Genomic DNA, 23771 nt, shown 5'->3' on the forward strand with positions numbered 1-23771 from the left:
ATGCAAGTCCAAACTCAGGAATAGTTTCCTCTAAGGAGTGGTGAAGGAAGCAATAAGGAAGGGTTATGTTGAGTGATAATCTACTTTGATATTGTTTATTGTTTTATAACTCAAGTTAGATGTTGGGTAAATGGGTAGTCATTGCATTTTCCTTACTATTTTTATTTAATTTTCCTTAACATCCATCTATTTTATTCACTTCCTAGTTTTCCTTGTTGCCAGGTGTTTTAGATAACTGCATTTGAAGTTGTTTTTCTATTCTGTCCTGTTTTTTCTTTTTCTTTCTATTATCAAGACTAATACACAACTAAATAGGGAGCAGCTGTGCTGTTAATAGTCCTGAAGAAAAGCTGTAAGAGAATGGACTGTGGATAGTTAATCAATATGTTTACTGAAATGACTGGCTATTTAAATTGTTACTTGACAATATAATCATGTGGCTCTGTTAGGACAGATATAACAAATATTGATGATCTGTATACTTTAATTGCATGTTTCCAACAACATCTAGAAATTTCCAGTTGACTGTCTTGAATTTTTATTTCTGTCAATAGTGTCATCTTTCTCTGAGTTGATGAGGTTTGAAATCAAACATTATGGTATTATAGATTTTTTTAAACAGCAAAAGAGCTTAGAGATCATCTCATACTTCACACTTCCTTTTACAAATGAAGACACCCTAGGACCAGAACAGTTTCACTGAGTGTCAGAGCCAATTGGTTGTTGAATTAGCAGTTAGGACCAAAACTCAGGTCCCCTGATCACCAGTTTAGTTTTCCCCATTTACTGTATACACTAATACTTGTGCAGTTAATGACAATTAGTATTGATCAAGTCATTACCACATACCACTCACTGTGCTAAGTGTTTGTACATACATTCCCTAGTTGTATTTTCAGGTACATTTAATTTTCAGACTCCTCTTGAGCAGTCTAACTACTTAAAGTTTTATAGATGCTGCATGTTGTTTTCTTTTTATTAGACCTCAAGAGAACTCTATGGAAGGAGTAGTTTTCCCATATCTCAGGCATCCTCAGGAGTGTTGTCATTTGGCTGTATTCCATGAACTGAGTTCTCTGTTGGAGTTAATGAAACCATTGCATAATGTGGAGGAAAACAGTCAAGAGAACTAATTGCTTATTGACCCCTGAGCTGGATCTGGGCAATTTGGAGCTCCTTGCTCCCTCACTTGTACTTGGAATGTATGTTTGCCTTTTCTGCTCCCCAAAACTCTCAGAAAACATATCCTTGAGATAAGACTCATTAACATTTTTTGAATTATCTTTATTTATTGGATAGAGATAGCCAGAAATCAAGAGAGAAAGAGAAGATGGAGAGGGAGAGAGACACCTGCAGCACTGCTTCACTCCTTGCAAAGCTTCCCCCTTGTAGGTGAGGATTGTGGCTTGAATCTGGGTCTTTGCACACAATAACATGTGCACTCAACCAGCTGCACCACCATTTGGCCCTCCAAGACTTATTTTTCAAAGTTTTTGACTTTTTTTTTTCCTATTGTCATTGAGACTTCACCACTCTGAGCTAACTTTCTTCAGATAGAAAGAAACATTGCTGGGGAGACAGCATAGTGGTTACGCAAAGGGCTTTTTCCTGAGGCTCCAAGGTCCAAGTTTCCAGCACCACCAGAAGGCAGAGATGGGGAGTTGTGTTGTAGTGCAGCAGGTTAAGTACACATGGTGTGAAGTGCAAGGACCAAAGTAAGGACGCTGGTTTGAGCCCCTGGCTTCCCACCTGCAGGGGAGTCACTTCACAGGCGGTGAAGCAGGTCTGCAGGTGTCTATCTTTCTCTCTCCATCTCTGTCTTCCCCTCCTCTCTCAATTTCTTTCTGTCCTAACAATGATGACATCATTAACAACAACAATAATAACTACAATAACAATAAAAAACAAGGGCAACAAAAGATAAAATAAATAAATAAACATAAAAAAGAAGCCAGAGATTAGTGGTACTTTGGCCTCTCTCTCTCTCACAAAAGAAAAAAACCAGAGAGACCCAGAAACTTGTGAAGCTCCCCCCTTTATGTGGGGGTTGAGCCTTTGAATCCATATCTGGCTCTCTTCTGGGTGAGCAAAGTAGAGAGCTACTACTGGGTGTGCTCTCTACTGACCTGGCAAAGGTTGTTTATTTATTTATTATTTTAAATAGAGACAGAGAGGTAGAGAGGCAGAGAGAGAGACAGACCACAGCACTGTAAAACTTCCTTCAATGCTGTGGGGGTCAGGCTTGAACCTGGGTTGTGCATCTGGCAAAGTAGTATACTATTTAAGTTAGATATTTCACTGGCCCAAGATTTACTTTAATACTTAACTATTTTAATTATTATTTGTATTATTATTATTGTTGATTTAATAGTGATTTAAAAAATTGTAAGATAATAGGGATATAATTTCACGTTCCCTCCATCAGAGTTCGGTGTACCCATCCCCCTCCAGAGGAAACTGCTGTAGGTCACAGATATGGGCTGACTACATATCTGTATCAATCTATTTATCTCTGTCTCTACTTTTTGTCCATTTTTATTCACTTTGGTGGTCCTGCCTTTACTTTCTTTCTAAGTCACACCCACACCTGTTAGTACTCATGAGTATCCTTCCTTTTTTCTCTACTCTCTAATAAGAAAAACAGTGCTTGACTTCCTCTGCTGTTTCCCAGATTTTCTTTCCTTCCAGTGATGGTATAAAAACAAAAATTTCTGGAGTAGGGCACCAAAGTAAAAACCCTGGGGTGAGGGTGGATATTCGGCTTCCTGGGGCAGCGGGGGGTGAGGGGTAGGTGGGATGGAAAACAGTCTTTTGGTGGTGGGAATGGTGTTTATTTACACTCCTATTAATTCGTAGTCACATAAATCAGTATTTAATTAATATGAGAGGGGAAAATTGATTATATGTCTCAAACTTTTTAAAGCACAGGCTGAGGCCTTTCATTACATAGGCTAAGTCTTTGATATGTTGACTCTCTCAAAAGCCTAGACCAGGGAGAACAAAAGCAACCAGTGGCACAGCTATATACAAATAATATCAAAGGACATAAGTTATGGTGATGTTGGGTATTATACAGCAAATCCTAACAAAGGGATTTTTCAAAGTTAACCCAATTACCAAATAATGTGATTATAACAACAACTATCTATTGTCTTCTTGAACCCTAAGACAGCAGGAACCTCCTGCTTCCTCTATAGAGCCTATATTTCCCCCAGTCCTGGAACCTCTAGTGTGGGGCTCACTTTCCTGCATGCTTCTCTCAGTTCATACCAAATAATATTTCATCTGCCGATCCCAGCCTAATCAATGCAATGAGTACCACCTCAGCATACTTCACTTCAGACTGTGTCCATAGACTTCAAGTGTGGAATGACAGCCCTTCAGCTTCATTACTCGGGTGAGACCTTTCCTTTCATAGGATTCTGTAATTCCTTCCAGGCGGCTCACTTCCTAATCGAGTACTAAAGCCTAGATATCGACCAGGTCCTGTAAGATACAGCATATGTTCACATGTATCTAAACTAGGGCATGTATATAAACTAGGGCAAAATATATACCTGGAAGCAAAAGTACACAATAGTCTGCAGTGAGTCAGTATAAAGTTCCTAATGAAATAGTATCTAATTAGACTTAGATACCCTCCTGATCTACTTCCTATTACAGTTCTCTCACTCACTCCAAAGCTAACCTTAGCAAAGCAAGGACTGCAAAACCTGAATAAGGGCAAGAGACTGGCATACTTTAATGATGACTGTTTAGTTAATATCAGGCTGCCCATCAGCTAGGGCCCTATTCGGGGAGTCCTGAGATTCCCAAACAGACATATGGGCCTAGATCTCAAATAAATTCCTCTCTCCATTGTTACCAGTCATCTCCATCAGGAACAACACAATAGACCCCTTTGTGGATTCCCCATATGAACTTGCCCTCAACTTGGATCAACCACGGTAGAGAATGTTCCATCCACTGAAAGGAGGATGGACAACGTACTCTATGCTACACCTGTGGAAGATGGGTTCAATACTGGTGCAGCTTGGAATGTTCCTACTCATGACTGTGAGAGGCAGTAACTCTAGAATAGTTATAAGTATAGTTGCTTTTTGAGTTTGAGTTTTAAGAATAGTTTAAATATAGTTGCTTTTTGCCCTCCTGCCCAGTGAGGTGGAAAATTCCTTGCCCTTTTCCCCACGACAGAACCTAAGAGGCCATCAATTATTTTGACAGACCCTGCAGCGAGCAGGACTCATCATGACCTCTGCAACAGAATACTGTTACCAGACAGTTAAAAATGGCCTGACAAATGATGACCTGATAGATTGCAAACAGATGGTCGGTGGTCCCAATAAAGAACAAAAAAAATGTGGTGACCCCCACTTTGGCTGGGACCTATTGGTCTGGTATGATGTCTAAAACTAGCCCATGCTTTGCTCTGAATAGATCAGGCTTTTGCTAAGTTTGAAATGATTGGATATAGGCAGATAAGGTGATGTGTTCCCCCTCCCTGAGTGGAGTCTGAATTCCTATAAATTGTATGGCTTGAGCTTTGTTCAGGGTCGAGCTTGGTAGACTAACACCAGTCACCATCTCAGCCTGGATTGCAATTCGTGAATAAACATCTTTTGCTTCCTTGCAGTGGATGGTGGTTTGATTTCGCTCTTTAACAATGACCACAGAATGTGAATTCAGATCTACAGGGATGCAGAGGTCATGAATGCTGGGCTAGCATTGCGGGCAGGAGAGAGGATCCAGGAACTCGTGGCAGTGTGGTAATACAATTCTTTATTGATGCAGGAGCCCCAGATTCGGGTGTGAGTGCAGGGGATTAAGCCATGTGGACTGCAATGGCCACCTCCCACTCTGCACGCCTGCCCTTCTCCAGGTCAGGATGCTGGAGAGAAAAAGAGAACGAAACCAGGAACAGAAGTGGGTTTTATGGGATAAAAACCGGAAGTGGCAAGTCAGGAATGGAAATGGCTAGGAAAGGGGGTGGAGCTAGGCAAAAGGTATGCTGGGAAGGTGGAAGCTTCCTTAGCAACTGTTGTGATGGTTTTAACTGGTGGGAATTAGCAATACCCTGAGTGGATAACATGGTGGAGATCTTTCAGGCAAAACAATGACAATGTTAATGACAATAGACCATAGTTAATAGACCATGTTAATAGACCATGTTAATAGACCATAGTGTCAGCAATGGAGGATGGAGCAGGGGGGCTGCCTGACACACATAGGCTCCTAAGCTGAATATGGGCCCCAGACCACATCAAATTGATGGGGTTTGCATTCAACAATATTTATACCCCTTCCCCATATTAGGGAGCTACTCTCTTCCCTGACCCAGCTTTCTGTCCCTTTTCCAGCCGTGACATCACCTCCCCAAATAATAACTTGGATCCACCTGCATATCAGATTTCAGGCTCAGAGAAGAAACTAGTATAGCTACAGGCCCTTTGAAATATAACTAAAATATGCCTACTAGCTATCTACAAAATGGAGGACCCCCTCCAACACTTCATCTGCACTATTCCAGCCTCTAGATCCATGATTGTTCAACAGTTTGTTTGGCTTTGTATGTTAACTCTCTTTTCAGCTACCAGGTTTCAGATGCTAGCATGATGCCGACCAGACTTCCCTGGACAGACAACCCCACTAATGTGTCCTGGAGCACCGATTCCCCAGAGACCCACCCCACTAGGGAAAGAGAGAGGCAGGCTGGGAGTAATGGATCAACCAGTCAATGCCCATGTTCAGCAGGGAAGCAATTACAACGGCCAGACCTTCCACCTTCTGCATCCCACAGTGACCTTGGCTCCATACTCCCAGAGGGATAAAGAATAGGAAAGCTTATCAGGGGAGGGGCTAGGATACAGAGATCTGGTGGTGGGAATTTTGTGGAGTTGTGCCCTTCTTATCCTATGGTTTTGTTATTGTCTCCTTTTTTAAATAAATAAATAAAAAAATTTCTGGTGACAGATGTTTCAGGTTCTGGTGGAGCTGGAATTCAGAGCCCTCTGGTCATATTCCCCTACCATGCCCTCCCTCTGGGAGAATGGACCAAAATTCTTTTTGGGGTGTTTAAGGAAGTTTAATATTGAATTAAATCAGACAGCCATCACATCATACCAGGGAATTACTGGAAACACAGAAATAACTGAAAAGGGGAAGAAGGTGGAGTTGAAAAAGAAGTCAGTTTTCTTCATAGTATGTATTTAGAGACATAAACATATGTCTATACATACTATTTCAGGGTATTTTTGAATACTAGGTTTCTAAGCAAACAGTTTTAAAAATATTTTTAATTTTTATTACCTTTATTTATCAATTGGATAGACAGCCAGAAATCAAGAGGGAAGGGTGTGATAGAGAGGGAGAGAGACAGAGAGACACCTGCAACACTGCTTCACCACTTGGGAAGCTTACCCCCTGCAGGTGGGGAGCTGGGACTTGAACCTGTGCTCTGTAATGTGTATTCAACCAGGTGCACCACCACCCAGCTCCACAGTTTTTTTGTTTAAGATTTATTATTACTTTCTTATTCTTTATTAGTGATTTAATAATGATTTACAAAATTACAAGACAACAGGGGTATAATTCCACAGTGTTTCCACCGCCAGAGTTCTGAATCCCCAATCCCTCCATTGTAAGCTGCAGCAGTTCTCCTAAGGTTGCAGATATGGGTTAACTATTATTACAACTATCTGTCTATATTTGTATATAATCCCCCCCCCTTTAAAGTTCTTATTTTCTTTTCCTTTCCAAGTCACACATAAACCTATTACTACCTCCAAATGTCCCTCTCTTTTTCCTCTTCTCTCTCTGGGTCCTGATGGAGTTGGAGTTCAGACTCCTCTGGCCATCTTCCTCCTATCTCTTCTCCCCCACTGGGAGTATGGATCACAATTATTTTTGGGGTGCAGAAGGTGGGGGATTTGGTTTCTGTAATTGCTTCTCCACTGGATATGGGCATTGGCAGGTTGATCCCTAACTGAACACAGCTTTTTAAGTAAACAGAAAGCATTTTTTATGTTCTTAAGTGAAACACTATTTTCAGGTTGCAAATGCCACAGAAAATGTTATTTTAGATATTTACACATTCCCCTAAAACATACTTTAGAATCTTCCCAACCACCCAATCCTTTTAAATGTCCTTTTAAAATGCCCTTCCTTCTCTAGAAAACTGCCCTGGCATATGATGATGGACAAGGACCTAACTGGAGGTAAAAGTGTTTTACAGACACCTGCTTATGGGAAATGAGAAATCATAACCATGTGTAAACGTATATACCATTAGCCCTTCAATAAGATTGGAGGGGGGGAGATAAAGAAGGGGAAGGGGAGAGGGAGAGAGAGAGAGGGAGAGAGAGAGAGAGAGAGAGGGAGAGAGAGAGAGAGATGGTGGAGAGAGAGAGATTTGCCTTCAGTTGACCCCAATACTTAAACTTCTTAGGTCCTTGTAACCCTGTGACCCCTAGATGCCCTGATCTTGGGCTGGGTGGGGATTTTGGGTGGGGTGAGGTGGGGCCGGGCTACAGGCCCAAACACCTCCAGCAGAAACCTCGCACCCCGCAGTTTGCAGCCCACACCCTTCGGGGACCAGCGTCCAGAGCATCCGCGCGGGGCATCCAGAGCTAACCCTCCGACCCCCCAACGGCCGAGCCTCGGTGACCGCAGAGACCCTGAGCAGCTCTGCTGGCAGCAGCAGCTCAGAGCCGGGCAGGGTGAGCTGCCGCCCCCGCTGGGTGAGTGCGCGGTCAAGGACAAATTGGGGGCACCAGGCCTCTGGCTCCAGCCCCAGAGCCCGTTTTCCTTTCTTTTTTTGGGGGGGGAGGACTTGAGTAGGTGCCAGTATTCAGATATCATCAACTCATCCTGGCAACCGGCTACAAAAACTCAGCTCTTAGTATTCCCAGTCTTTTCACTGGGGCAACCTGTAATTTTGTACCCCACACTCACTTTAAAAAAAAATTACAAGTAAAACACTCAGGAAGTCTCAAGCATGGACTTCACCATTTTTATTCAAGCACTCTCTACTTTGTATCCCACTCTCCTACCTTCTGTCAAGATTGCTCCTCTCTCCTTCCATCCCGCAACTTTTCTTCACTCCCATTCAAATGCATTTTCTCTGTCAGTTTTTTTTTTCCATAAGCACCTCTTTCTTCAGGTTACTTTTAACTCTCTATTAATTCACTTACGGGGTACGGAAAGAATGGAGGATGTACAATACTGTGTATTTTAACAGTCTGTTTCTTCCCATCTGTACGTGTTAATTAGAGGAACTTATTTGTATAAGAATCCACAGAGGCCAAACATGTCATCATGAATGAACTAGTACATCCATGTAGCGTCAGGCTACCTGAATGGGCACAAGAAGAAGCGGTGTGAATGAAGTGGTTGTATGCTTAGCACATAGGTATGCAATTTGCACACTTTGGGATTTATACACACGGAGAAGAGTTAGGGCCTATTGCTTTTGAAAATGACTAGGATTGACTTTGTGAGCTGTCCAATGAACCTGCAAAAATGAATTTAAGGAGAAGGTATGTGTGCTTATTTAAAATTATTGCAGGCAGCAGCAAGTTGTGATAATGGTATTGGAGAGAAGGGAAGTATTGCATAAGTGATTTTGAAAAGTTATTTCTAGGGCCACCAATATTATGGCAGAGGCTTTACTGCTCGAGGTGGCCACTTATTTATTTGGGACAATTTGAGGATGAAGGGAGGAGAAAACAGAGGGAGAAAGAGAGAGAGACCTGTAACACTACTTCACCACTCCTAGAGCTTTCTCCCTGCATTTGAAGACACATAGATTGAACCAGAGTGTGCATTCTACCTGGTGTGTCACCCTACAGATCCTATGAACAAAGGTTCATACCACATTCACCCTGAGATTTTATAGCCAGAAAAATTCTTGGAGTAACTGTTCAAGAGATAGTTTTGTTAAATCCTAAAATTCAAGAGGTGGAGAAGTGGGGGTAGGGGTCATATTTAAATTCTAAATTTTATATCCTAAGATATAGAGGAGAGGATGAAATACACAGTGTTTATGTAAAAGACTTTCGTGCCTAAGGCTTTGAAATCTCAGGTTCAGTCTTTGGCATGTCATAGGGTAGAGCTGAGCTGTGCTTTGGTCTCTTTCTCTGTATTTTCTCTCTCTCTCTGATTAGAATACTATAGATAGCATATAAAAGAAATAAAGGAGAAAATATAAATACAATACTTTATACACACATGTAAAAACAAATACAATATGTACATAATACATAATTACATTTTAAAAGAACTATACAGAAAATCATAACATTGAATAATACAATTCTGGGCCGGGTTTGAGTGCACATGTTACAGTGGGCAAGGACCTGGGTTCAAGCCCCCAGTCCTCACCTGCAGGGGGAAAGCTTCACAAGTGGTGGAGCAGGGCTGCAGGTGTCTCTCTGTCTCTCTCCTTCTCTATCTCCCCCTTTCTTCTTGATTTCTGGCTGTTTCTATCCAAAAAATAAATAAAGATAATTTAAAAAAAAGAAAAATACAATTTTTCCTTTACTTCCTTTCTCTAGGCTTTCTCACACAAGGTGATAATTATTAATAGTTCATTGTATTTTTTTCTGGGAAACATGTTTTATTAAATCTGAACTATTGATTATAATTTATGCAGTTAAATATAATTGCATATTGTGGTCCAGGAGGTGGTGCAGTGGATAAAGCATCGGACTCTCAAGCATGAGGTCCTGAGTTCAATCCCTGGCAGCGCATGTACCAGAGTGATGTCTGGTTCTTTCTCTCTCTCTCCTCCTATCTTTCTCATTAATAAATAAATAATATCTTAAAAAAAACAATTATTTAAAAAAATGTAATTGCATATTATAAGAAACAATCAGAAAATGTTATTAAACATTTTTATTTTTGTTTATTATTTTACCAGTGCACTACTCTGGCTTATGGTGGTGCCAGGGATAAAACCTGGGACCTCAGAGCCTCAGATAGGAAAGTTCTGCATAACCATTATGCTATGTCCTTGCACCCTAACTAAACATTTTAAAATGTGAATTTTAGGATTGGCAAACTAGCTCACCTGAATAGTGTGCTTACTTTGGAGGAAGCTTCTATGCTGTGGTGTCTTTCTTTCTGCACTTTTTTTTTTTCTTTCACCAGAGCACTACTCTGCTCTTGCATATGGTGGTGTGGGGATTGAACCTGGAACTTGGGAGCCTCAGACATGAGAGTCTCTTTGCATAACTATTATGCTATCTACCCCTATGCTCTGTATCTCTCTTTATATCTGGAAAAGGTCAGTCACAGTAACTGTTGGCACTTCAGTTTCCTTATAGATCAATTTTTCAGTCTTACAAGTTTATGGACCATTGGTTTATGTTTCAATATATGGTCTGTCTTTGAGAATGTTTCATGTGTATTTGGAAAAAAAAGTAAATTTATTTGTTTTTTGGATGAAATCTTCTATAAATGTCTACTAAGCCCATGTGGTTTAATTTGTTATTAGGGCACCTGTGGTTGTGAATGGGGTGTTAAAATCCCCTGCTCTTGTTATATCATTATTCTTTTTGTTCTTTATCAATCTACCTATAAAATGGAAATATTGACAAGACTATAGGATAAGAAGGGTACAATTCCACACAATTTCCCTCCATCAGAGCTCTGTATCCCACCTCCTTTCCAGAAATCCCCCCCTTCATCCCTTTGGGAGCATGGACCCAGGATCATTATGGGGTGCAGAAGGTGGAAGGTCCAACCTCTGCAATTGCCTCTCTGCTGAACATTGGCGCTGGCAGGCTGATCCACAGTCCCAGGCTGTCTTTCCTGCTGCCCCCTAGTTGCCCCCAGGGCTCTGGGAAGGCTGGGTTCTAGGACACATCGATGAGGCCATATTATATTATTATCCTATTAATTACTGCTTTATGTGTTTAGGTGCTCCATTATTTAGTATGCATATATTAATAGGTATAATATCTTCTTATTACTTTAAGCACTTAATCATATAATATCCATTTCTATTAACTTTTTTTTTTTTACTATAACTCTGTCTTATCTGATTAGAAGTATGGTACACTTGTCTTTTTTTGTTTGTTTCTATTTGCTTGTAAAATCATTATCCAACCTAACTTTGAATCTGTTTTGTCTTGAGAACTAAGATTAATTTCCTGTAGACTATAAAATGTTGGATTATGATCCACTGAGTAACTATATGCCTTTTTCTTCATCTTGTTTGTCTGTTTTACCAGTGCTCTTCTCAATTCTGGCCTATGGTGGTGCTGGGGATTGAACCTGGGACCTTTGGTGCTTCACGCATGAAGGTCTTTGTACATAATCATTATGCTATCTCCATAGCCCCTACTTTATACCTTCTAATAGATGAATTTAGACCACTAACATTTAGGGTGATTACTAAAATATGAACATTAACTGCAGTTTTACTAGGGACTTTTTTTTTAGTCTATATCCCTTAGTTTTCTCTTAGTTCTTCCCCTTAGTTTTTTTTTCCCCTTAAATTTTTCTTGTGCCATGACATCTTCTTTTTGTGATATGTTTCAATTTCATGTTTTTCTTCTGTAGTTTTTTGTTTTAAGAATACCCTGAGCTTTATGTGTAAAGTTTTATCTTTGCGTGTTTATCTTGAACATCTTTACTTTTCTCCTTTTAAATGCTGGATCTTTTTGATGTCTTTCTTATTTGAAGTGGTGGGTTAGTTTTTATTTTATATGACTCTCTTTAATATTTTTTTTGAAAATTCAGCTTGATTATAATGCTTTATTTTTTTGTTTACCTATAAAGTTCTTTTTCCCTTCTTCAATTCTGAGTGTTAAGCTGACAGGGTAGAGTACTCTAGGTTGAAAGAATTTTTCTTTCAGTTATTTAAATATATTATGTCATTCCTTTATTCAAATTTTCTGCTGAAAAATTTGAGGATAATTTTGTAAGAGCTATCTTATACAGGTTTCAATTTTCTCTTAACTTGGGTTAGGGAGCATCCATCCCAGGAGCCCTATAAGTTGACAAATCATTTGGTCTGGCCCTGACAAGGCAATTGCAGGTGAGACTCAAAATTCATATACATAGGAGATTTTTTTAATAGTTATGTTAACAGCTTATTATTTTTTATATATTTATTTATTTTCCCTTTTGCTGCCCTTGTTTATTGTTGTTGCTATCATTGTTGTTGGATAGTACAGAGATAAATGGAGAGAGGAGGGGAATACAGAGAGGGGGAGAGAAAGAGAGACACCTGCAGATCTGCTTCACCGCCTGTGAAGCGACTCCCTTGCAGGTGGGGAGCTGGGGCTCGAACAGGGATCCTTAAGTTTATCCTTGCTCTTTGCGCCGGGTGTGCTTAACACGCTGTGCTACGCACGACTCCCAACAGCTTATTTTTAAATTAAAAAATATTAGTGATTTAATACTGATTTACAAGATTATAATAGGGATTTAAGTACACACAATTTCCCATCTCCAGAGTTCTGTGTCCCCAGTCCCTCCATTGGAAACTGCAGTAGGTTACAGATAATGGGTTAACTTTATATCTATCACCATAGATCTATATCTACATATCTATATTTCTCTATTATTATATTTTCAATTAAAGCTATGGAACTATTATGTACTTTATTTTTCAGAGCCCTTTGGTTATCATTCCATAACATTTAGCCCTCTGGGACTATGGACCAATTTTTTTTGCCTTCAGGCTTATCATATGGGGTTCTGAGATGACACTAAGAATCCACTACTCTGGGAGTTGGGCGGTAACGCAGTGGGTTAAGTGCAGGTGGTGCAAAGGTGGTGTAAGGATCCCGGTTCCAGCCCTTGGCTCCCCACCTGCAGGGGAGTCGCTTCACAAGCCATGAAGCAGGTCTGCAGGTGTCTATCTTTCTCTCCCCCTCTCTCTTTCCCTCCTCTCTCCATTTCTCTCTGTCCTATCCAACAATAATGGCATCATCAACAACAACAATAATAACTACAACAATAAAACAACAAGGGCAATAAAAAGGAATAAATAAAAAATAAATATTAAAAAGAAATCCATTGCTTCTTATGGCCATTTTTTTTTTTCATTTTATTGAATAGGATAGAGGGAAACTGAGAGAGGTGAGGGAGATAGAAAGACAGACACTTACAGATCTGCTTCACTGCTTGTGAAGCATCCCCCCTGCAGGTGGGAAGCTGGGGGCTGGATTCTTGCATGGGTCCTTGTACTTGGTAATTTGTGTGCTTAACTGGTTGTACCACTGCCCAGCCCCAGCTGTGTTATTTTGTTGAGAGTTTTTTTTTTTTAACATTTCTATCCCCTTTTGTGATTATTTTTTTTAAATGTATTTATTTATAAAATGGAAATACTGACAAGACCATAGCATAAGAGGGGTACAATTCCCACCACCAGAGCTTCGTATCCCATCCCCTCCCTTGATATCTTTCCTATTTTTAACCCCCGGGAAGTGTAGACCCTGGGTCACTATGGGTGCAGAAGGTAGAAGGTCTGGTTTCTGTAATTGTTTCCCTGATGAACATGGGCATTGACTGGTTGATCCATACTCCTAGCCTGTCTCTCGGCAGGGCTCAGAGGAAGCAGAGCTCCAGGACATGTTGGTGGGGTTGTCTGCTCAGGGAAGTCAAGTTGGCATCATGGTAGCATCTGGAACCTGGTGGCTGAAAAAGAGTTAAGATATAAAGCCATACAAATTGTTGATTAATCATGAACCTAAAGGCTGGAATATTGCAGATGAATATTTGGGGTTTCTGTTTTGGAAATAGCTAGAAAGTCTATTTTAGGTATATTCCAAAGGGCCCATGATTTTATTAGTTTTTGCCTGAGCCTGATATCTGATATGCATGTGGACCTAAGTTATTGTTCGGGGAGATGATGTCATAGCTGGAAAAAGGGCTAGAAAGCTGGATAAGGGAAGAAAGTAGCTCCCAAATATGGGAAAATTATATAAATATTGTTGACTGTAAGCCCCATCGATTTGATCTGGGGCCAATATTCAGCGTAGGAGCCTGTGTAACCTCCACATCCCTGTAGGTCATTTCTGTCCCCTTTTGTGATTATTGTTTTTTGTTATTGGTTATTTTTATTTGGAAAACATTGTCAAAACTATTGTTTTGAACTCTTCGAGTATGTTATCTAATTTTGTTGCACTTGAATTTTTCCCTGGACTTATGTTTTGTTTCATTGTTTGTGGTATATCTTTCTTCCTCTTCAATTGGTTTGAAATAATATAATTATTTTTGTGGGTTGAACTAAATAGTTTTCCCCAAAACTTTGATATATAGACCTTGCACAGAAAGTTGCAGGGCATAATGCTAAATTGCTTATCTATGATACATTGGTGTCTGATTTTTTCTAGACTGACTTCCCTGCACCTGTTTTGATGACCAGAACTGTAGTGCCAGCGCAGAATAGAGGCCAAGGCCATGAGGACCATTGTTTACTGCTACTAATTTGAGCCTCTGTAGGGGCTGTTGGTATTTGAACTGAGGGGGAGATCTTCAGTAGTTGCCTTCTGTTCTGAGAATGTTCCATACTTAAGTTTTCCCTGAAAGTCTCATCTCTGACCCCTCATCTGTGGCCCAGCTCTATCTATAGATTCTATAGCCCAAATCTTTTATAAGGTGCAGACAAGAGGTCACACATCTGAAAACTTTAAGCTTGGGCTGCAGTCAGGTTGAAGTCTCAATAGAGGTCTCAAAAGGATAAGAACAAGGCATTTTCTCAAGGTCTATAGATCTAGTCTGTGAAAGATTGCCTCTCTTACAGACCATTCTAAATTCTCTTTCTGAGGTTGTAGTTTCAGGATACAGTCAATGTCTGGATAGTGGAACTCCAAGAGGGTTCCATTCCTAGCAACTTCCAGTAACAGAACTTGCTTCTGGAAGTGTAAGTGTCTGCTCTTAGTACCTACTTATATTAGCTTCTGACTTGATGCACTAAGCACTTTAAGTAACTGTAATCCCAGTGATAGCTCTAGGTAGAAGTGAAACATATCTTATATAACACAGAAGCCAGTTTGTGACTTCAACAAGTGTGTCGGCAGTCGCACAAACTGTCCAGTAACTGATGGCACTCCCAAAAGCCGGGGCATAGAGAACCAGTAAAGTATCTCCCAGTTGTAATAGAACAGTGCTTGTTTCAGAAATTAATTGCTAAAGCTTCTGTGACTATAGGTGGTAGAAAAAAACAAACAAACAAACAAAAAATGGAGAAAGAGATTGGAACCAGTCAGGAGATTCCCTGAAGGACACAGGAGTTTGTACATGGTGCTGGAGGAGGGTTTAAAGTAGGGCAGCAATATGTGTGATCTGTGTAATTGAGTAAGACCTATAATCTGTGGATTCATTTTTTTATGCTGGGGGTTTTGAAAGAGTTTGGGTCTGCACTTGCCTGACTCCTCACATATTTTTCTTTTTCCTTTCAATCACAGGTAGTTAGGAACAGGGAGGGAGAATGGGTATGAGATATATAGAGGAGGGAGATATTATAGTAATGCTTCACTACTTGTGAAGCTTCCCCTTGAGCACGGAGCTTGACTCTACATCCTCATGCAGGGTAAAGTGTATACTGTACTGGGTAAGCTACTTTCTGGCCCTCAGTGATGTCTAAGTTTTTCTACTTCTGAAGTTATGTGCCATAAGAATCTCAACTATCTGGACTCTAGAGGGAATGATGTGTGTTGGTTAATACTATTTTCAGTACATTTAATCTGTGTTACCACATAAAAAATAGTAACCATTAGGATCAGGAAATAGCTATTTTTTTTATGGCAAACTTGTTAAGATTTGTTGTATAGAATGCTATTTCTATTTAAAAAAGGTTGATTGCATAATTCCCAGTTTTCTTAAGCAAAATATCATGATTCAGTTTTCAACTTTCATTACTGATATAAATAACTGATATTTCAGTGTCTTAAAAAACTGCAGCTGTAAAAAGAGCACTGGTTGCCTACAGAGAAACTTTCTAGCCCTACTGGGCTCAATCAGTATATGTATTTAAAATTTTTTTAAAAAATATTTATTTTCCCTTTTGTTGTCCTTGTTTTCATTATTGTTGTAGTTATTGTTATTGATGTCATCATTGTTGGATAGGACAGAGAGAAATGGAGAGAGGGGGGGAAGACAGAGAGGGGGAGAGAAAGACCTACCTGCAGACCTTCTTCACCGCCTGTGAAGCGACTCCCCTGCAGGTGTGGAGCTGGGGCTTGAACCAGTATATGTATTTTACCATTATCTTTAAATTAAAGTAAATTTTGCTTTTATTTCAGAAACCAAGACAACCATGTCTATTAATATCCTTTGAGAAAAATCATACAGATTGACTTCGAGTAACTTGAATTGATTTGTAGAATTCCAAAACACGAGATTTAGCTGATTGATAAGCAGGCAATAGAAATTACTTCAGTAGTATGTATCCTCATACTTGTATTTGAGTTATTATATTGACAGATAGCATGATTAACTCCTCTGGTGCAATTTCAAGTGAAAAGACAAGATGCACACACAACTCCTAGGTGTCGCAGATCTTTGTGATTTCAAGTAATAACGGAGATTTTTAGCTATTTCTTGAGCAGATTTACTCGCATATGAAGAAGGTAGACATAGATTGTGACCCAGAATCAAGAAGAAACACAACAAAACAAAAACAAAACAGGATTTATAGAGGAGAGAAGAGAGGGAGTGAAAAAAAACTCCCTACAATTTGGGAACTGTAGTTCTTATATGCACATCTTAAGGGTGTGTGGGTAAACCGGTTAGCTGGTAGTTTAAAAATAGATTTGGTAGGGTAGGGGAAATAGCATAATGACTATGCAAACAGGTATTAGTGCCTGAGGCTCAAGAGGTTACAGGTTCAATCCTCAGTAAAACCATAAGCCAGAGCTGAGCAATGCTCTAGTAGAAAAAAATTTTTTTGACTTTAATTTGGAAATTAGGAACCTTTACAAAAAGATTTGCTTTGGTATTTTTATTGTTTACTAGGCCAACTTGGGATATCAAAGAAAAACATTTCAGTTATCTAGGGAAACTGTAAGTTTTTGATGACAAATTGTCTCTCTGTCTTATGCAGGACTATTAATGTCCCTCCATAAGAAATAAATAGTTATTTGGGTCCAGTATGTGCCAGAATGTCCTCAGAATTTCTAACTAGAAAATCTTTTCTTCTCCTTCCTTTAAATTAGTTGCCTTAGATTTTGTTGTTATTGTTCTTCAAGTATTTGCTCTTATTCTGGTTTCTGGATCTAGTCATATCCTGAAAAACTTTTTTTGTTGTTGTTGTTGTCATCATTGTTATTGCTGGGGCTGAGTGACTGCATCATGACTCCACTGTTCTCGAGGACTTTATGTATTTATTTTTTTCTTTTTCTCTAAATCAGGGGCTGGAGAGTGGGAAGAGAGAACATCCAACCCATGAGCCAGATAAAGGTCATGAAATCATGTCGTCTGGCACTGCCAGGGCAACCGCAAGTGGAACTCAAATTTCATAAGTTCTGATTTTTTAAGTTGCTAGTTTGTATGGCCCAAATGATGTTATAAATATCTAAATGACCCTTAGCAGAAAAAAATTCCCTGTCTCTATTCTAGATAGAGGGTGAGAGAAAGAGATACACACAGAGAGAAGGGGAGATGCCACAGTATTGCTACACCACTTGAGGAGCTTCCCTCCTGAAGGTCCTCTCATATGGTGGGTGCCTTGAGGCTTGAACCTGGTAAGATGTGTACTCAACTGGCTGAGTCACCTGAAAACTTATTTCTTTTGATGGAGGCTTCATTATTATCTCACAATTTGTTTTTTTTTTTTCTATTTCTGACTTCTGTAGCAGACATCTTGTGCTATCGGTGCCAGCTAATTTCATGGTTATATGCTCTTGATAACTAGAACCCTTCTTTATGATTAGAACTGTTATGATTGGGCAGGTTGGATTGTTTTATATTTCATATGCTACCACTGCTTCAGTAAATAATCACATTCACATTGTAGCACAAGTTTGGAGTTGGAATATTCATTTTGGCTGCCAAGCAGGTCTTTATGGTTTTGCAGGGTTAGGGTTATGTTCTTGTAGGTGAGATGGTGAAATAGTCAAGTTTGATTGGTAAATTGTAAGGTATCCCAAAGGACTTTTCTTGGTCCCTTGAATGAGTCAGTATCATGGCAGTGATCATCAGACTTTTAGTACAGTGATTCTCAACCTGTTTTCCAGCCTTTGCATTTCTGAATGTGGCAGGTATTAGTTGCAGTAGTTATTATGATGGGATAGGGCATACATAAAGCTGCATTCTTCTACAGTTATAATCAGGTGGAGCATTAATCATTTGAAAAAGCACCCAGGGTGGTGTGTGTGTGTGTGTGTGTGTGTGTGTGTGTGTGTTTGTTGATGCTAGATGTGGTATGGAACTATATCCTGCAATGTTACAATCTTGTAAAACCACTATCAATCACAAATAAAAGTGGCTTATAAAACACAAATAACTCCCTCTAAAGCACCATAAAATTTTAATTTTAATGTGGTGCTATAGTATGAATCCAGGGCCTCATCCATGCACAATTCTGCTGAGCTGCCTCCCAGGCCAATTTTTCGCCTGTATTTTTTAGGGGGTGGCATAATAGAGAGGGAAAGACACCAAAGCACAGCTCCATCATCCATGAAGTTCCCTTGGTGCTTATCTGTGGCGTTATCATGTGGTGCCTGGAAAGGAACCCAGGGTGTAATGTGTGGCAAAGCCCCCAAACTTAGTTTCTTTAGATAATATGGTGTAGTAGAAATAGAAGACTTAGCCACTTATCCAGCTTTGAGGGGAGGAGTGAATGAACTTTTAACAGTTTATTGTACAGTATTAAAAGACACATTTTATAATTCTAGGTTTTACAGTGTAAGGTGGTCGGTTGCAGGAGAGAGTGGATAACATGAGCCAAGAAGAGACTACAACTGCTTCGGAGAAAGATGTTCTTTCTTCCGAAGAGGCCCCTCCCCCTCCTCGGGGAGCTGAGGCTGAGCTTCCTGGAGATGAGGTCCCACGCCCTGAGGTTGAATTGCCAACCTCTTCGGAGGATGGGGCTCCTCCTCCTCCAGGGGACACGCAAGATTCCCCTAAAAAGAGCCCTCGTGCTTCTATTACTGATTATCTGAATCTCCTCCCTTCTGAAGAAAAGTTGAGTGTTTCAGAGGAGGATGGATCACATAAATCTCGGACCAGACCTGGTCTCCGTCTAGCTCAGTCAACAGTTTCCGATGTCCTTTCTCAGTCTTCCCGTAAATCGTCCAAATATCGTCGGAGCATGAGTGGCATTCCAAATCTCCAGGAGACCCTGAAAGAAAAACAGGTTTTGTTATAATTTTTTTTTTTCCATACTCCTCACTTTTGTCTCAAATGAAATGTTGTGCTAGGTTTTCCTTATGGTCGCAGTTTCTACGTGTGATTTTTCTTTCTTCAGGCAAGATTTAGAGATGCAAGAGAAAACCGCAAAATGAAAATCGACCCTTCTTACAAATATATATTTGAGATTCTATCAGAACAGCTTGGCCTGGACTTGGCAACTGTGGAAGAATTAATCTTGGATTGTCCGTCTGTAAGTTTAAGTCATCAGTTTTTAACAATTACTCTCTGAGATGATGATGAAACATGAGTTGTTGTCAACATTTAGGAAGAAGAGGTTGGGCTTTTTTTTTTTTTTTTTTTTTGTCTGTTATCGCCTGCGATATGAATCCATTGCTTCTGGAGGCTATTTTTTCCCCCTTTTGTCGCCCTTGTTGTCTATCGTTGTTGTTATTCCTATTGTTGTTGTTGGATAGGATAGAGAGAAATCGAGAGAGGAGGGGAAGACAGACACCTGCAGACCTGCTTCACTTCTTGTGAAGCAACCTCCCTGCAGGTAGGGAGCCTGGGCCTCGAACCCCGTGCCTTATTCCGGTCCTTGCTTGGTGCCATGTGCGCTTAACCCGCTGCGCCAATGCTCAGCCACGCACCCCCTCCCCCAAGAGGTTGGGCTTTTACTGAAGGGAGAAATTTTATTTTACATAGTTGTAGTCAGTGACTCTTCTAGTTAGGTTTGCTTAGGGAAGGAAGGGAAGAAAAGAATTAACAATTAGAATTAGACAAATTCTAGCTTACGGTGATTTTTAAAAATTTTACATAGATTACTATTTTTTTAATTTATAAAATGTAAACACTCACTGACAAGACCATAGGATAAGAGGGGTACAATTCCACACGATTCTCACCACTATCCCTTCCCCTCCCCTGATAGCTTTCCTATTCTTTATCCCTCTGGGAGTATGGACCCTAGGTCATTGTGGGATGCAGAAGGTGGAAGGTCTGGCTTCTGTAATTGCTTCCCCACTGAACATGGGCATTGACAGGTTGATCCATACTCCTAGCCTCTTTCCCTAGTCAGTGGGGCTCTGGGAAAATGGGGCTCCAGGACATATTGGTGGGGTTGTCTGCCCAGGGAAGTCTGGTTGGCATAATGCTAGCAGCTCAAGATGATTTCTAAAGTTACAGTGAGAGTTAAGCACAGGAAAAGTAATATTTTGAAAAAAATATATGTATTTTCACCAGAGCCCTGACTTATAGTGAGGTAGGGGATTGAACCTGGGACTTCAGAACCTTAGGCATGAATTTTTTTTTGTATAACTACTATGCTAGCTCCCCCACTCTAAAATTTTGAAAATAAAGGTTAGATGAACTACATATGCACATCATCTGGATAGAAAAACAGACTTCACAAATGTAAGTCGGGGTTCAGTGACAGTTGTATACATATAGCAGAAATGAACAAAGAACTAACCATATGTCTTAAGAGTGCCAAAGACAGTCCCGAATTATGTCTATTTCCAGGCACACTCATTGAAAGTCCTTTTACTTACTTCTAAGAATGGCCCAGTTTTGGATGGTCAATTTATATGCTCACCCTAACAGTAATGATAAGCTGTGACTTTCCTAGTAGCTCTCAGAAGTAGTGTCATAGCTTCCTTCCTACTAGTCCCAGTTTGAACTTTTCAATCAATATATCATTAAAAAAATAATTTTAATAAATTTACCATTCAGTAAAATTCTCAAGCTTGTTATGAGCTGTAGGAATTTGTTGAAGCTGTAGTAAGGTCAGTGAGCAGATTCCTCCTGGTGGTGAGTCAGTTGTCCCACTGAATGCACTGGTGAGAAAATTGGGTGGAGTGATTTTTGTGAGGAAATTATCATTATCTTTGTCTTTACCTCTTGATTTTATAGAGACCAATACACTTGAACAAAACCTTTTAGCTTGCTTGAGGAGCCAATATTCTATAGAATGATTTGTAGAAGAGCAACTCTCTGGCTTGGTGCAGTGTGTTGTTCTAGAAAATTGTCAGCCCGTCATTTCTTTCATGACTTCGTACAAGTTTAGAACTTGGTATCTTCCAATGTTATGAAGAGGAATGTTAATTTTTAAAATCATTTTATTTGGAGAGTTAATGGCTCACAGCATAGTTTTTGTTATATAGGACGGGTTGCCCTTCACCCCCCCCCTCGTTCCCTTAGCTTATTACAGTGTTATGGGTAGTATGATCAATGCAGAGAGATCACTGACTCTTTACTATTTTTATAGAAAAGGATAGAAAAATGCATAGAGATATGTACATAAAATAAGGTGGAGAAGCAACTAGAAGGCAGGGTATGGCTCCCTGTGAGAATGTAAAGGTGTGGCTAAGTCTGGCTTCATGGGCATGTGGGTTATGTATATCATTGAATGAATATGAATTTACTTTAACGATCTCTTGCTACCATCTTGAAGTTCTTAATATCTTGTAATACTTAATACTTTTTAAACAAGTGGTTCTTCATTTTCATTTTTCTCTGGAACTGACAAGTTCTGTAGCCTAAGTGTGGATGACACCACTCAAATAGTGAGAAGATTCTCTTTGCCATTCCTAAGCTGTTTTGGATTATTTTTTTATTACTTTGTTTCCATACTCAATTGGCTTTTCTTGCCTACTATTTGGCTCTTCTCTGAAGAGAAACATAGTCCCCCTTAGCTATTTGTCTCTTTAGCAAGTAAGTGGACAACCCTGTACACATCCCTGAGTCGATGACTGTGAGATGAAGGAAAGGCCAGTTTCTAAAAATGTGTCTTTCAGAAAACCCAGATTCAAGCCTGTCCATAGTACCTATCTTGTACTTGGCTAGGGGTAAAGCAGATGGACAATTAACCATATTTCACCTAAGAATTGGCAGCCATGGGTTGGCTAACTCTAATTGGAATCCCAGCAGTTCTTCAAAGTTAAAGGTATAGATGTGGGACCTGGCTAAGCCATCAGAAGAGGTAGTTGTTAGGACGGGGTGGGAAAAATGGGTGTCTGCAGAAATGATAACTACCCTTTTTTTAAATTGTTGTTGATGTCATCATTGTTAGATAGGACAGAGAGAAATGGAGAGAGGAGGAGGGGAAGACAGAGAGGGCGAGAGAAAGGTAGACACCTGTAGACAGGCTTCACTGCCTGTGAAGCGACTTCCCTGCAGGTGGGGAGCCCAGGGCTCAAACCAGGATCCTTAAGCCGGGGGACTTTGTGCTTTGCGCCACGTGCACTTAACCCGCTGAGCTACCGCCAGACTCCCGATAACTACACTCTTAAAATATATGCAAAATGACTTTCTGAATTGGTATTTTCTTCTTGGGGTAAGCCTTTTTTTAGTGGCTAATCTGCTGGCCAAGAGAGTGGGGTGACATATACCTGCAAACTCTTTTGTGTTTAAAAAGAAGACTCTGTTGCACTGCTATTGTGGTTTTTAATTTTTTTTTGTTTTTTAAATTTTTTTATTATGAACATGTGCCTTATAAGACTTTGTATACTTTCAGTGTATAGGTCATACAAGTCAGATACTACAAGAAAGTATTTGTGAAGTTGTATTGATAGATTTTTTTTTCCCTCCAGGGTTATTGCTGGACTCGGTGCCTGCACCAGGAATCCACGGCTCCTGGAGGCCATTTTTTCCCCCTTTTGTTGCCCTTGTTGTTGTAGCCTCGTTGTGGTTATTATTATTACCACTGTTGATGTTCGTTGTTGGATAGGACAGAGAGAAATGGAGAGAGGAGGGGAAGACAGAGAGGAGGAGAGAAAGACAGACACCTGCAGACCTGCTTCACCGCCTGTGAAGTGACTCCCCTGCAGGTGGAGAGCTGGGGCTCAAACCGGGATCCTTACGCCGGTCTTTGTGCTTTGCGCCACGTGCACTTAACCCACTGCGCCACCGCCCGACCCCAGATTATTTATTTATTTATTTATTTATTTATTTATTTATTTATTTATTTATTTTACCAAAATTATCCCTAAGGTTTGGTCCCTGGACACTTTCACTTTTAGCAGCGGCCATTATTTTTTTCTTTCCTGTAAATAGAGGGCGAAAAGACAGAAAGGGAGTGAGAAATAAGAGACAGAAGGAGAAAAGCTACAGCAACACTCCACAATTTAAGAAACTTCCCCCTGTGCAGGGACTCATGTAGTAAGTGGCATGGGGCACCAATGAACCTGGGTTCTTGCTCGTGGTAATGGATGTGTTCTAGCAGGTGAGCTACCTGCTAGACACACTGCTGGCTCTTCCCCCAACCCTTAATCTTTCAGGTTTTAAGTATGTGAAAGAGTCAAACTTATGCTTAAGATGAGAGGGTTAAAAATCAAGAACTATTATGTCTATCTCTGTGACTCTGTTTCATTACCTAGAGTGGTGGTTCTCAAATATGGTTCCCAAATCAGTACACCTGTATTACTTGGAATTGTTTAGAATTGCAAATTCTCAGACCCAGGTTGTATATT

The 23771-nt window shown here is 40.1% G+C and overlaps 1 protein-coding gene across 1 annotated transcript in view; it reads left to right on the forward strand.

Annotated features, from left to right (window-relative positions):
- Positions 1 to 7679: 7679 nt before the first annotated feature.
- DNAH8 (dynein axonemal heavy chain 8) overlaps positions 7680 to 23771 on the forward strand; it is a 429487-nt gene continuing 413395 nt past the window's right edge. Inside the window, exons 1-3 of the mRNA XM_060190815.1 lie at positions 7680 to 7736; positions 18849 to 19309; positions 19421 to 19555. Coding sequence (XP_060046798.1) covers positions 18893 to 19309; positions 19421 to 19555 — 552 coding nt within the window. The 5' untranslated portion in view covers positions 7680 to 7736; positions 18849 to 18892. The remainder of the gene's footprint in view (positions 7737 to 18848; positions 19310 to 19420; positions 19556 to 23771) is intronic.

This window comes from Erinaceus europaeus, chromosome 4, assembly GCF_950295315.1.
Source record: "Erinaceus europaeus chromosome 4, mEriEur2.1, whole genome shotgun sequence".
NCBI classification, from domain to species: domain Eukaryota; kingdom Metazoa; phylum Chordata; class Mammalia; order Eulipotyphla; family Erinaceidae; genus Erinaceus; species Erinaceus europaeus.